Here is a 12,394-nt window from a genome sequence, read left to right as displayed (position 1 = left end):
GTGAAGTGACAAGATTTGATGAGGCTACTAAGCTATTCTGGATAGTAAAATTAGACTAATCCTCGGTATGGAAATGTAGAAACACCTCATGATAGCAAATGCTGAATTTACAGATGAAATTCAGTGTTGACAGGTAAGATACAAATGGGAAAAACCTCATATATAGAACAAGTCAGAAAAAAATGCAGATGTAATACATATTTCTGTGAAAGTTTCATCCATGTTCAATGTTGACGAACCAAGTGAATGCTAAGAGATGTCAGAAAAGACAAAAATGAACAAATAAAGAGCATCAATATGCCACTATGTTCACTGCCTTTATTTTGTTCCCAGTACAGTGAAATTGAAGAAGGTACAGGGAGGACAAGAATGCTGTAAGGGATGATTATTTAGGCTTTTATTTAGTTTAGAGAAAAAAAAAAAAAAAAAAAGGAGAATGTAATAAATATATAAATGGTTATGAACATCACTGGAAAAAGGGAGGAGAGAAGGATTGCTCAGTTTTCTTTGGAAAAGAGCTACAGGGTATGAATGAAACCAAGAGCTGGCACATTTACAAAGGAGATGCTTTTTTACAAAACATATAATTCAGGTGCCAAACTTCTTATTTGCATAGTACATGCTAAGATTTACATGGATTCAAAAACAATTGAATGGATTTATTCACAAGAAGAACCCGTCAGTGGCTATTAATATAAAACACTAGCCTTTTGTACTTCTAGTTTCTGAGAAAAGTACTGGTGGATACAAAATATCTTGGGGAAAATTTCTTATGCTTTTGCCTTTTTCTCACATTCTTCCCTTAACATTTGCTCTTAGCTGATGTTGGAGACAAAGCATTGGGCTTGGATGGACCTGTGGTCTCACTTCAGATGGTCATTCTTAAGTGAAGTATTTATTGTCATAAAAGTTAACTGTTTCTTACAATTTATCATTTTCCCTTTCCCTCAGGCCAAATTGAAGTTCCATATCCAGAATCCTAGTGCAGCTGAACTGGTTCATTTTCTCTTTACCCCACTACATATGGTAAGCTTTTATAATTTTTTCAGTGTTTTCCTTCAGAACTCTTGTATCTGTATGCTCAATAACCTTTTCAAAGATAACAAGATTAAGATGTTGTGTCCCTGGACAGTAACTAAGGAGAAATACGTCTATTTGAGGATGAGGGTCACTTTAGAAAACACGTTATATCATTTTCTGCACATATATCCATCTATTAAATATATTTATTTAAAATATTTTTAGATTTTTGTGTTACAGTTTGAAATTATAATTTTTAATTAACAATTTAAAAATGTGATAATTGTTATAATGCAGGAGAGTTGAATGCACAGCCATATGCCTTAATGGAAGTATGTGTGGTTTTGATCAGTACATTAAAATAACATTGCAAAAGTGGGTCTAAATATAAAATAGTAGGTGACCAGAACAGCAGTTATTTTGCAATAAGTGGTTTTACTTCATCCATAAGGACATTAGGACACATGTTAGCTCCTCAGAAATTATTTGTTTGTTTGAGTAGTAAACGTATCCTAGCAGCACTGCAGATACATATTCAATGTAACTTCCTTACTTATGATGTGTATGTTCTTTGTGTTATTTTAATACTTGTTTTTAGGTGGTGCAGACAACAGGAGGTCCAGAGCTTGCTAGTACAGTACTAAGTCCCCTTCTTACAAAAGATACTATAGACTTCCTGCAATACACTGTCACCAGCGAGGAAGGACAATTATGGATGTCATTGGGTGACACGTGGACCAAAGCCAGGTGAGAAAAAGCTCGTTTATTGACACGATCTTAATCATATGGTCCACCCCCAACAAACTTGATACTAATTTGGTGGTATTTGGACTCCTTACAACTATTCTTTAAAGTTTTTGGAAAGGAACCCTTTAGCCTCAGTGGGATTTGGGAACGGTTTGAATTTAGGGGTCACATGGAGGGAGAAAATGCAGACAAAAATTTTTGTTTCCTCCATAGAATCTAGGAGAAGAGACATAATTACATAACCTTATATCATTATTTTTTTTCTGAACTGTCCTTCGCATGCTTGCAACTGCTTTACACCCTTATTTTTCCAACCCAATCATTTGGAATTGATTAAAAATCAGTTTGAAGAAATTGCTATAAAAAGTGAAAAATATGGAAAAAGAGGATACAGATTTCTATTTTCAATTTCCAATAATGATTACAAGCTAAAAATTTTGATGTCTTTACTTCTTTAAAAGCATCATAATGCTATAGAGAAAATGCTTCAAACTTTTAAAGAGTGTTTATTGGCTGGATCATGTTATGTGTACATACCTTACATGTCATGTTTAATGGATTCACTAGTATGGTTAGGTTTCACTAAAATTTAGTTATGTATTTGGTTTTTTTTGAGATGAGTATATGGTTTGAAATTACTTAGTAAAATACACACAAAAAAATCTTAAATTGACAAAATGTGTTTTAACTGTAATCTTTGGTAGATAAGTACATGTAACAATGATTAAGCATGCAATCACTTCAACTGGAAAGACACCTTGTCTTTTGAATTTATTCATCTTGCTCTTAGATTTGAAATTTGGAAATAAACATCTACCAAGTAGATTTCTTACTTTATAAATTAATTAATCAATTAAAAAGTGTTCTTGAAAAAATGACTAAGAAGTGATAAAAGTTAATTGAATGTTTTCCTGGTAAGAAAGGCTTCATAGAAAGCCCTAGAACATGGAGAGAGAAGCATCCTCATAGTAGGGAGTGTAATGTACGAGTGTTTCCCTTCCTTGATCTCACTCTGCTGCTGGAACAATGGCCAAATACATCCTTAGGGCCTGTTGTCCAGCCTGCTACTACAAAATGGGCTGGAAACAGCAATTAGAGCCCCTTGTGACTGCCAGAGAGTTTACCCCAGAAAAGCAGAATCTGCTTGCCTTTACCTGCTCTGAGCTCTGCTGGCTTCACTGCAGCTTGTAGTGGGGCTGGCTGTGGAAATTTCCACAGTGTTGGAGCCCCATGCAGGGAAAATGGATTTCTGTATAAAATCGTTGGCTCCTCATCTTAGGAACTACCTTCATTATTATCTTAAGCCATACTGAAGAAAGTGTGATTGAAAGAGAAACAGCTTATGTTGCATAGGGAAGAATGAAGCACTTAGAATACTGCTAGTTGACCTGTGAAGATTAGATATTTCAGTCTGACTGATCTCAGTATACAGAGATACACTGTGGTGCCGTTTAGCAAGAGAGATGAATGATGAAACTAAAGGGTTACTGACCTACATCAGGCCTGCTAATGGGATAGTAATTGCTGACTGTTCCTGCAAGTCGTGTGGCTGACAGCATTTTTCCCTTAATTTTGAGCAATGTCAACAATGAGACTGTTAAGCCACTGTAATGTCAGTTTCCATTTCTGCTTCCACTGTAAAGATACAGTAATTTATATTGCAAGATGGTGCGTCATGCATGGCACAAAGGCAGAGCATGAAAGCATTAATTTAGGTACTGCATGTTAGAGTAGGGAATGCTAGTGGAACACTAAAAAGTAATATGGTATTCTAAGAAAATTAATCTAAAGTATAAAACATTAAATATACTGATAATTCTTGTGCTTTTTTTTTTTTTTTTTTTAATAGTATAGGCTATCCATTGCCTAATTTCTTTAAGGTGTAGCTTGGCCTAAGCTTCTGCGCTTCATACCTATTTTCAGACTTTCTTATACAGTATATACAGTAGGCAGTTTCTTTGAAGTCTTCTGTGTAGTCCTTTAACACAAATAAGGCATTGCAACACTTTCTCCCATCTAACAGTTAAAAAAAAATCCGAGATGTGTTTGTGATTGATTCTTCTATTACTCATCCTTTGCTATGAGACAGGAATTTGTTGTGTTTTAGCACTGACAAGTCATTATGGCAAAAGTAGTTAGCTTCTTGCTATGCCTTGCAGAAAAGCAGTTATGGTCAATACATATTTTCTGCAAATTTTCTGTGTTCTAGCACAATTGTATCTGTACTGTGATCACAGCCTCTCCTCTTTATTAACAAAATAAAAAATATTTCAATTTTTACAAAACCTATTAAAATAATATTTTTTATGGCTCTTGATAAAGCTCTCTAATTTGCTTTTCATACAGAGCGGACTGGCCCAAAGACCAGTTTATTCCACCTTATGTCCCTCGTTTCCGAAACGGTTGGGAACCTCCTTTGCTGAACTTCATGGGAGCTCCAAATGAACAAGAACTCAATCATTTGGCTGAGTCTGTGGCAAACTTTGCAGAGCAACAGCGGAAGCAAGAAATAAAAAGATTGTCAACTGAGGTAGGTTAACTATGACAGTGGTTTGTAAATTCATGGAAAGCAACATAAATTACTTTCACAGAAAAAAATATTCTGAGACATTGAAGAGACCACTCTCTGATGTCTGCTACATCAGTGCAAGCTTAGTATATTTGCTATAGGAAACCAAATCTGTTCAACCACCAAAATGTGACTAGGAAAAATACAAGGATTTTGCCTACTACCCTCCTTGAACTTGGTGGGTTTTCCCACATCAGTTGAAAGGACAATCCAAGCCCCTAAAGTTTGTTCTGGCCCTTGTCCTGTGCTTTCAGATCCCATTGACTTTGATTGTGTATGCTTTAGGCAGAATTTGAACAACAGTGTTTTCAAATGTGCATCCATGCACACAAACATAAACATAACAAAACAAAACAAAAAATAGGGAATTTTGAATTTCAATTGCTTGTTCATAAATGTAGAATTTAATATTTCTTTTATTGATTTTTTGATATTTTAACTGTTTTGCAAGAAAATATTCACAGGTACTATCACAGTAATGCCACGTCAGGTAATTTGCTTCTGAAAAGTCATTGCCAGTTAGAAGAATTGTTGCACAGGAACATTTTTCTATGCTTTTCTCCAACAAAATATGATGAATTTAGAAAAAAAAAAAAAATCTGTTTGGAGAATGGAAACATGCACCTGCATCTAAAGCCTTCAGAGAAATCAGGGTACATTTTCTCACTAACTCTGTGAGTAATGAATAAAGGGGAAAATAAAGGGACTGACTATCAAGATTTTACCTCTAACTTTTTCAGGAGAGTTGGTCAGAAAATGTACTTTGACTTATGTGAAAACTTTAAAAATAGAAGTGATTTTTTTTTTTTAATTCACAAAAAAGCTGTTGCCATTTTAAACATATGAAAGTTTTAGTTTTGGAAGCTTTTTGGTTTTGAGAGGAGACAAGATTAAATTTAAAACTGTAATGTATTGAACTAGCTGTAGTTTAAATCAAAAGTTAGCTAGTCCAAGTTCCCCTGTTAACATCTGTGGGAAGCACAGCTAAGAATTTTTGAGTTTCAACCCGTAGACTTTTGCATCTTCCTTGGACAGTTTACACTGGTACTATATTCAGAATACATCTTAATGCTATTATATTAATTTTATCTTAATTTTATAATTATGAGCTTGATAAATATACTAGTGACAAAATGCGCATATGGAAGAAAATGCAAGGGAATGATTTTACATGGATCACATAGTTGCCATGTTTTTGAAAATTATTTGTCACAGTTGCCATTTCTGGTTTTGAGCAGAGCTCTGCTTTCTAGTGTGGAGTTACTGCCATGAGCATTTGCCATTTCCTGGGAGAGGAGCCTGCCATTTCACCTTTGTGCTGGGAGGTCCTAAGTGTCTGCACAGGAGTGAAACTAAGAAGTAAAAGCAGTTTCTCTTTCATGCAGCTTTCATTATGAAAACAACCAAACTTCAGAATACTTTTATGGTTAGGGTATTTTGTCTGAGGTATGGGAAACATTTAGTCTTAGCCTGGTAAAGTTGAGTTCACCATTTACTGTTTATTGGCTGTTGTGGGATGACTTTCTCTTGCAGAACAACTCTCATGTTGTCTTACTGGAGACAACAAAGTTTCTCCAGAAAACAAAAACAAAAACATTAAATGTGCCTGTGGAAAACGTGTCACAATGAAACTTTGTTTTGATGAACCTCTGCATTTAAAAAGTAAAAAAGAGTATACCATGTAAAAAGTCTGCCAAGCAAAGGAGGCTAGCATGGTTCATATTTGATTACTTAAAACACTGTTTGGCTTTATGCCTAATAGGATATACAAGAATAAATGCACCAAAAAGTATGTTATTGCCTGTGAGTTTTTTCTGAGCAAAAAAAAAAGTGTTTAGTAAAAGTTAATGGGCACAGTAAATGAAATGTAGCTGTTGCTGTCATCTCCCAAAAAAAGAGCTTCATCAAACATTGTTTCACTGCTGCTCTACATTGACATGCAGGTTTTATAGTTTACGTTGTGCTCCTTTTAAATTAAAAACAAACAAACAAAAAAAAAGAAAGAAAAGACAAACCAAAACAACACGCCACCTTTTCTCCACTTATTGATATGTGAAAAGTGCAAAATAGTACTGAAAAAAGGGGCATTTTCTGTTATGATTATTAATGAATACATATATTGCTTATGTTATATTAGTATATAATAAGTTGAAACATTTTTTTGGGGGGGGGGTGGGGAATACACTGAAATATTTTGTTTGTTTGTGTTTTGGGGATTGCATTCTTCTTGATGTTGGTAATGTTGGTTGGGTTGGTAGGTATTTGTGCTGACTTAGCCTCTTTGTCCTAGTCTTCAAAAGACCAAATAATAGTAGTAGTAGTAAAAATAATAACAATAATAATAATAGTAATAATAATAATAGTAAGAATAACAGTTCAATAAAGGCATTTGTGTGACTGGTACCTGGGATGTCAAGCCTTAGTTTCATGATTCCTGTGTGGTTTTGGGCAAGTCACTTAACCTTGGTACCTTGGATCCCTGCACCAGTGCCTCCTGAGCACATCCCCTGGGGGAGAAGTGCTGAGCTGCTTAATAGCCGTGAAATGCATTAGGTGCTCAGCTGGAAAAGTTGCGCTACTGCAGAATATCTACAGCAAAAGGAGCATCCTGGAGTGGGTGATACTAGAAAAATTATTCTTTCTAAGTCCATCAGAACAGCTTAGTTGACAAATAGTACTGGAAAAATTATATGAGAATGTGTCCATGCCTTGCCGCTCATGAGCCCTGTGCCTCAGTGGGGTGGTGCAGGTGGGGGTGGAGGCTGGTCCTGCTGGGAGAGCATATTGAGCATGTGCACCGGGAAGCCTTATTCATGAGGTGTTTTTTTTTTTCTTTTTCTTTCCAATCCTGTATCCTAAGATGTAGTTGCACATACAGCTCCCACCAAAGGGTTTGAAGGTAGAGTCATCTGAGTGATGGGGACTTCAAATGGCAGTGAAACAGTGGGGAGCTGGTGATGAGAGTCCAGTGAGGTTCAGGAGATGAAAATAATTTCTGTGTGAAGTAAAAATGAGTTCGTGCTTCCTGGCTGTCTTTTGATGTGAGTTATAAAGTCGGTGACACTTGAGAGGTTTTTTTTTCAAAGAGGTTATAATCATGTATTTTTAAAGAAAATTCTGTTTGTATAGGATGTTTTGTTTTTGTTTTTGTTTTCCCCTCTGTGTGTTTTTAATTTCTTATTACAAACACTCAACACCATAGGCAAGTGTTTCTGGGTGCCAGGTCAGATACTTGGAGGCAGGCTTGAGGAGGGTGGCTTTTCTGTAGCCACACAGCAAGAAAAAAAGGCCAGGGTGTAGAGATTTGGCAACTTGTGGTGAATCTCAGCTGTTCTAGCTTGTTGTGCAACTGGATGGTGGTACAAGAAAAAGATCAAGAATGAGCATCCTCAGTTTCATAATCTCCAGAAATGAAGTGCTCAGCTTGTCTTTCTTTTGGGGAATGGACATTAAAATAATTCTTACTAGAAGCAGAGTATCACTGCTGGATTTAAGGTAGGTTTTTTTTTTAAAGGAATGCTGCTTAAAAAGAATTTTCTATGTGTGCTTGTAATAAGTTGTGATTGTTTCCTTTAATTATAATCCTTAATTACACAAAGTACTACCTTCCTTTTTGCATTTCTTCTTTGACTTCAATCATGTTCTGTGAGAGGGTGACATAAATGAGCCGCTTGATATTATGATCCTGAAATAGGGTGATAATTTTACTTGGGAGCTTTTATTTCTTACACACACTTATGGTTAGCTAGCTAGAGTTTTCTGGCTTGAAGTGTACATTTAGAACAAAAGCTCAGAGCAGTTTCTCAGTGCCATTTGTTTTAAAGTCATTCAGGCATTGTTTATAACTTTTGTTGCTGTAGAGATACCTAAGAGATGATGCGGACCTTGCCCCAGAGAACTGTTTTTTCTAAAGAATATCCACTGTAATGTTAATGCAGGAGGGTGACTTAGGACTGAAATTCTTTTATTCTTATCCTTTTGATCTCTCTGCGTACGTATTTGAAATGCAGAGGCTATTAACATTTCATAGCAGAATGTGAGCACCTGAGAACAAGGACGTGGGAGTGCTGGTGGGGAGCACGGGGGCTCTGGATTAGGTGAAGCAGGCAGTGTGTTGCTCTGTGTGACACTAATCCCCTTTTCGGCTTTGTCTCTTTTTTTGTCTTCCAGCCTCCCAGTGTTCCCGACTACCCTCCGTCTGATGGGTATGCATTCAGTAACACAGTGTACAAAAGAGGGCCTCTGCTGGACCAAGGGGCACCTGTTGCTGCCTTTAAGCAAACTGTTAGCCGACATGTAGATAGGTAACACTGAATCAATGTTGTACGTGGTGCTGTGGATAACTGTCCCGACTTATTGCTGCTGGGGTGGTGGTGTCTCTGTTCACCTCTGTTTGTGCCTGGCGCAGATCCTTATTTCTATAAGGCAGCCACTCTGGCTAGCAGTGGCTGTTCTGCTTTTGCTTCTCCCAGGCACATCCATAAGACTCTTTCAGTATTATTTCTATGAAACATGTTTATGTATGCTGTTAAATTCTTGCCTTTGTCAAAAATGATATAGCAAAATTCCAATCTGATAGAGAACACAGGATCCTGCTATTTGGGTTTAATTTTTTTTTTTTTTTCTGCTTTATTTCAAATTTTTAAAAATTATTCTTTGCTCTCTTTGGAACTACAAAGAATTACAAGTACACTCTGAGATTCATCTGTCCTTGTTTTGAATGATTGTTTGATTTGTTTAGCTGCTCACTTGCTACTCCTTAGTATCCTGCTTTTGATGTTCTGGGCTGGTGTATAAATGCCCACTTCCAGAATAGTAACTAATTGTTTCTTCCATTCTCATTATGAACAAAGCTACAAAATGTTTGCATAGCAACCATGGTCTTCTTGCACATCCTCTTTCATCCCCTTCATTTTAGCCTAAATCTGAATAGATGGTGAAACGCAGTGATCCTTGGAGTCTCCACCCCGTTGGCATGTAGAATTTCTGCTGCTACAAGCTGTGGAAGTAAATCAGTAAAGTAGTGCTATAATTGCGTCCCCACACCAAACCGTATTCCTTATGCACCATTTGAAGAGTATTTTAGCTCATGTGCCATGGAAGGTGCTTAAACTAAACTTTTGTGATCAGATTGCTGGTAAAAACAGTGTTGATACAAGTCATAATTTGCATAACCCCTAATTTTGAGCTATGAGCTAGAAGATGCTGTTATTAATCTGCATGCAAATGAATTCCCAAGTGGTGTGCAGGGTGAAGACTCCATTGTTTTTCTGAATTTTGTATTTATTCTTTGTAACAACAGCAACCGTAATGGTCATCTCTAATCATTTTTTCCAACTTGGTTACTTTGAGGGTTCTTGTCTGAGGACCACTCAGCTTGCAATCTAAATGACCTGCGCTAGAAATTCTTTTCTCTTTTATCTGTAATGCAATAAGACCTGTTTTGTCCTTTCAAAGCAAGAATGAAAGCAATGCAAAGGCTGTTGCCTCTATTTCAGGTTTAGAGAATGGGGCTTATTGCATTGACCCATTGATGATATCAGCATATCTGGCTGTAACTGAATGAGTCATCCAAGCTTCCTTTGCAGAGGGCAAAGAGAAAGGCGTGTTTCTAAGAAGCAGGTCACGTCAGGTGAAGTCAGTCTTTTGAAAGATGTGAAATGAGACATGCAGTGGTGGTGCCTGTTTCTCACCAGTGATGGCAGGAGGGAGTCTAGATGTCTGGTACTGATGCAGACGTTTACGGTGTGCCACTATCTCCTGATCCAACGCGATGTAAACTTCCATTTGTTAATTGGCTCTCAAGACACATAATACATTCCTGGTAGGAGTTCCATATTGGGTGAAAGCTATTAATATGTATTACCCATAGTAACTTCCATTTAAAGATAAATTGTAAAGCACCTGTGAAGAAGCAGGTGCAGAGGGAAGGAGGTTTGGGGGGAAGGAACAAGGAATACAAGCTGGATGTTTCGGCCACTGTTTGCTGGTCCTTGTTGAAAGCTGGCTTTCATGAGCAGTCTGAAGGCAGTGACTGAGCCACCCACTACCTGTGCAGAGACATGCAGGTCCGAAGAGCACGTAATCACAGAGAACTTGAGTGAGCCTTATTCCAATGTGCCAGGACCTCCAGTAAGGCATGCTTTCATTGGGTGACTTAAACTAAGCATCAGGATCTTAAACTTCCAGTGTGTTACTAGCTATATCAAGGGCTCTGTCTAATGCTGAAAGAGCACTGAACAATTTTTCAAAAAGTTGTATGGTGTTTCAAAATAGCATGCCATGTAGTTGGTTTTGTACTGTCATTTCTCGAACAGCACCATGGGGTTCAGTGCAATCTACCGGGCTCTCCTGCAGCGTGCACAGCAGAGCTGCAGTTACAGCATATCTGGCAGGCAATAGGAGAAGGCAGCAGAAGATTTGGTGGATGGAAGCTCTGGGGGCATTTGTACCCAAAGTAAACAGTTTGGCTCATTAAGGTGGGCTTGAAGAGTTATCATCTCTTCAGCAGTATATAGCCACTGTCCAGCCCATGTGCTGGGGATATTGGTGTTGATTGCACCAGACTGGGCTAAGACTGAAGCATAAGTGCATAAGCTATTATTATTAATAATATTAATAATAATATTAACAATATAATATATTTTAATTATTAATTATAATATTAATATTATTAATAATTAATTAATATTATTTAATTTTATTTAATAATTTATTAAATATAAATAAAAATTTAACAATTTATTAAATGATATTATTTAATGTTATTTTAATTATTATTAATAATAATAATAATAATAATAATCCCTCCTGAGTTATGTCTTTTGGAGGGATTGGGATAGCTAGCAGTTGACTAGGCAGGAAGACACAGTTAATAAAATGAGATTGGAAAGGCAGTCTACCAGTAATACTACCTTCAGAGGTGGGTTAGTCATATCCCCAAACTGATAAGAAAGCACCTCAAAATTATATAAATTTTGAGTGGGTGGCTGAAAAAATTGGGATTACTCACACGTCTCTAAACCTCATAATAGGTATTCTGAAGGCTGTGGTTTATCCCATGTTTTTCGCTCTCTCCTTTAAATGCTCTAAGTGTTTTGTCTTTCTTTCAAAATAATACATTTTCAATCTAAATATGACTGTTTCTTTGTTCTGCTCTTCAAGTCAAGTGAGACAGTTCTCCACAGCCATGCAATAGCTAGGTAACTCCTGGATTGCTGAGGCACACACCTGGGATCCATTGCTGCACAGCACCGACATCAGCAGACATCTGCATTTGTATCCCTGTGCTGTGATGTTGTATGCCAAGTCATTGTTTGTTTATTTTTTTGCTGTTTTTTTTTTTTTTTTTTAAATTTATCATTGTTTTGTTTTAAGCTTTACTGTTTGGTAAGGATTTGGGTTTTTAAGTGTTATTTACAATACGTGAATAATGTTACTGTTTCTTTTGGACGTATTTTGAGCGGGGTGGGGGACTTCTCACTTTGAAGAGGTAGCACATTAAAGAAACTAGTAACTTGTTACCCAAAGGCAACGTGAACAGATCTTTCCTCAAGTAAAAGAATGCTGCTGACGTATACTGTGGTATGCTTTATTTTACAATGAACCCTGCTCTTAATTGATGCAATAATTTGAGATTCTTAGAGGTTATGATATCTTATAAACAATTAAGAAAACTGATCTGCAGCAGGCAAGCATTTCTTGGAGTTTAATTCCATTGGTATCAATGTCAATGTGACTTGAAGCTTAATTTATAATGAATACTAGAAATACAATTTAGTGCAAAGCACAAGATACTAAGTGTATACCAAGTATATTCATTTATTAGTATGGGAAATGATTGTTTAACCTAATGTAGTTCTCTATAAGAAATAAGACTAAATATAATGTGCATATTTATCTTAAAAAACTGGCACCTGCAAATCCAAGTAATTATCATACACATTGCAAGCAGTGAGCCAATAAAGATTATCAGTTCTTAAGGTTCATGCAACTCAACCACATTTTTCTTTTTTTCTTTTCTTGATATGTACATATTTAGTAAGTATGTTGTGAATA

General features: G+C 36.5%; 1 protein-coding gene across 8 annotated transcripts in view; it reads left to right on the top strand.

Moving 5' to 3' along the window:
- Positions 1-12,394, top strand: part of EPS8 (epidermal growth factor receptor pathway substrate 8) — a 132,494-nt gene that overhangs the window by 99,943 nt on the left and 20,157 nt on the right. For 6 of the 8 annotated variants that reach the window (XM_040563181.1, XM_040563141.1, XM_040563161.1 and 3 more), the window contains 4 exons: positions 952-1,026; positions 1,619-1,767; positions 4,114-4,297; positions 8,507-8,640. In XM_040563181.1, coding sequence (XP_040419115.1) covers positions 952-1,026; positions 1,619-1,767; positions 4,114-4,297; positions 8,507-8,640 — 542 coding nt within the window. The remainder of the gene's footprint in view (positions 1-951; positions 1,027-1,618; positions 1,768-4,113; positions 4,298-8,506; positions 8,641-12,394) is intronic. The other 2 variants (XM_040563199.1, XM_040563209.1) reach the window with 1 other exon arrangement.

This window comes from Cygnus olor, chromosome 1 (assembly GCF_009769625.2).
Source record: "Cygnus olor isolate bCygOlo1 chromosome 1, bCygOlo1.pri.v2, whole genome shotgun sequence".
In the NCBI taxonomy this organism is placed as follows: Eukaryota; Metazoa; Chordata; class Aves; order Anseriformes; family Anatidae; genus Cygnus; species Cygnus olor.
The sequence above is the reverse complement of the archived record's forward strand: the minus strand, read 5'-3'. Positions and strand labels throughout refer to the sequence as shown.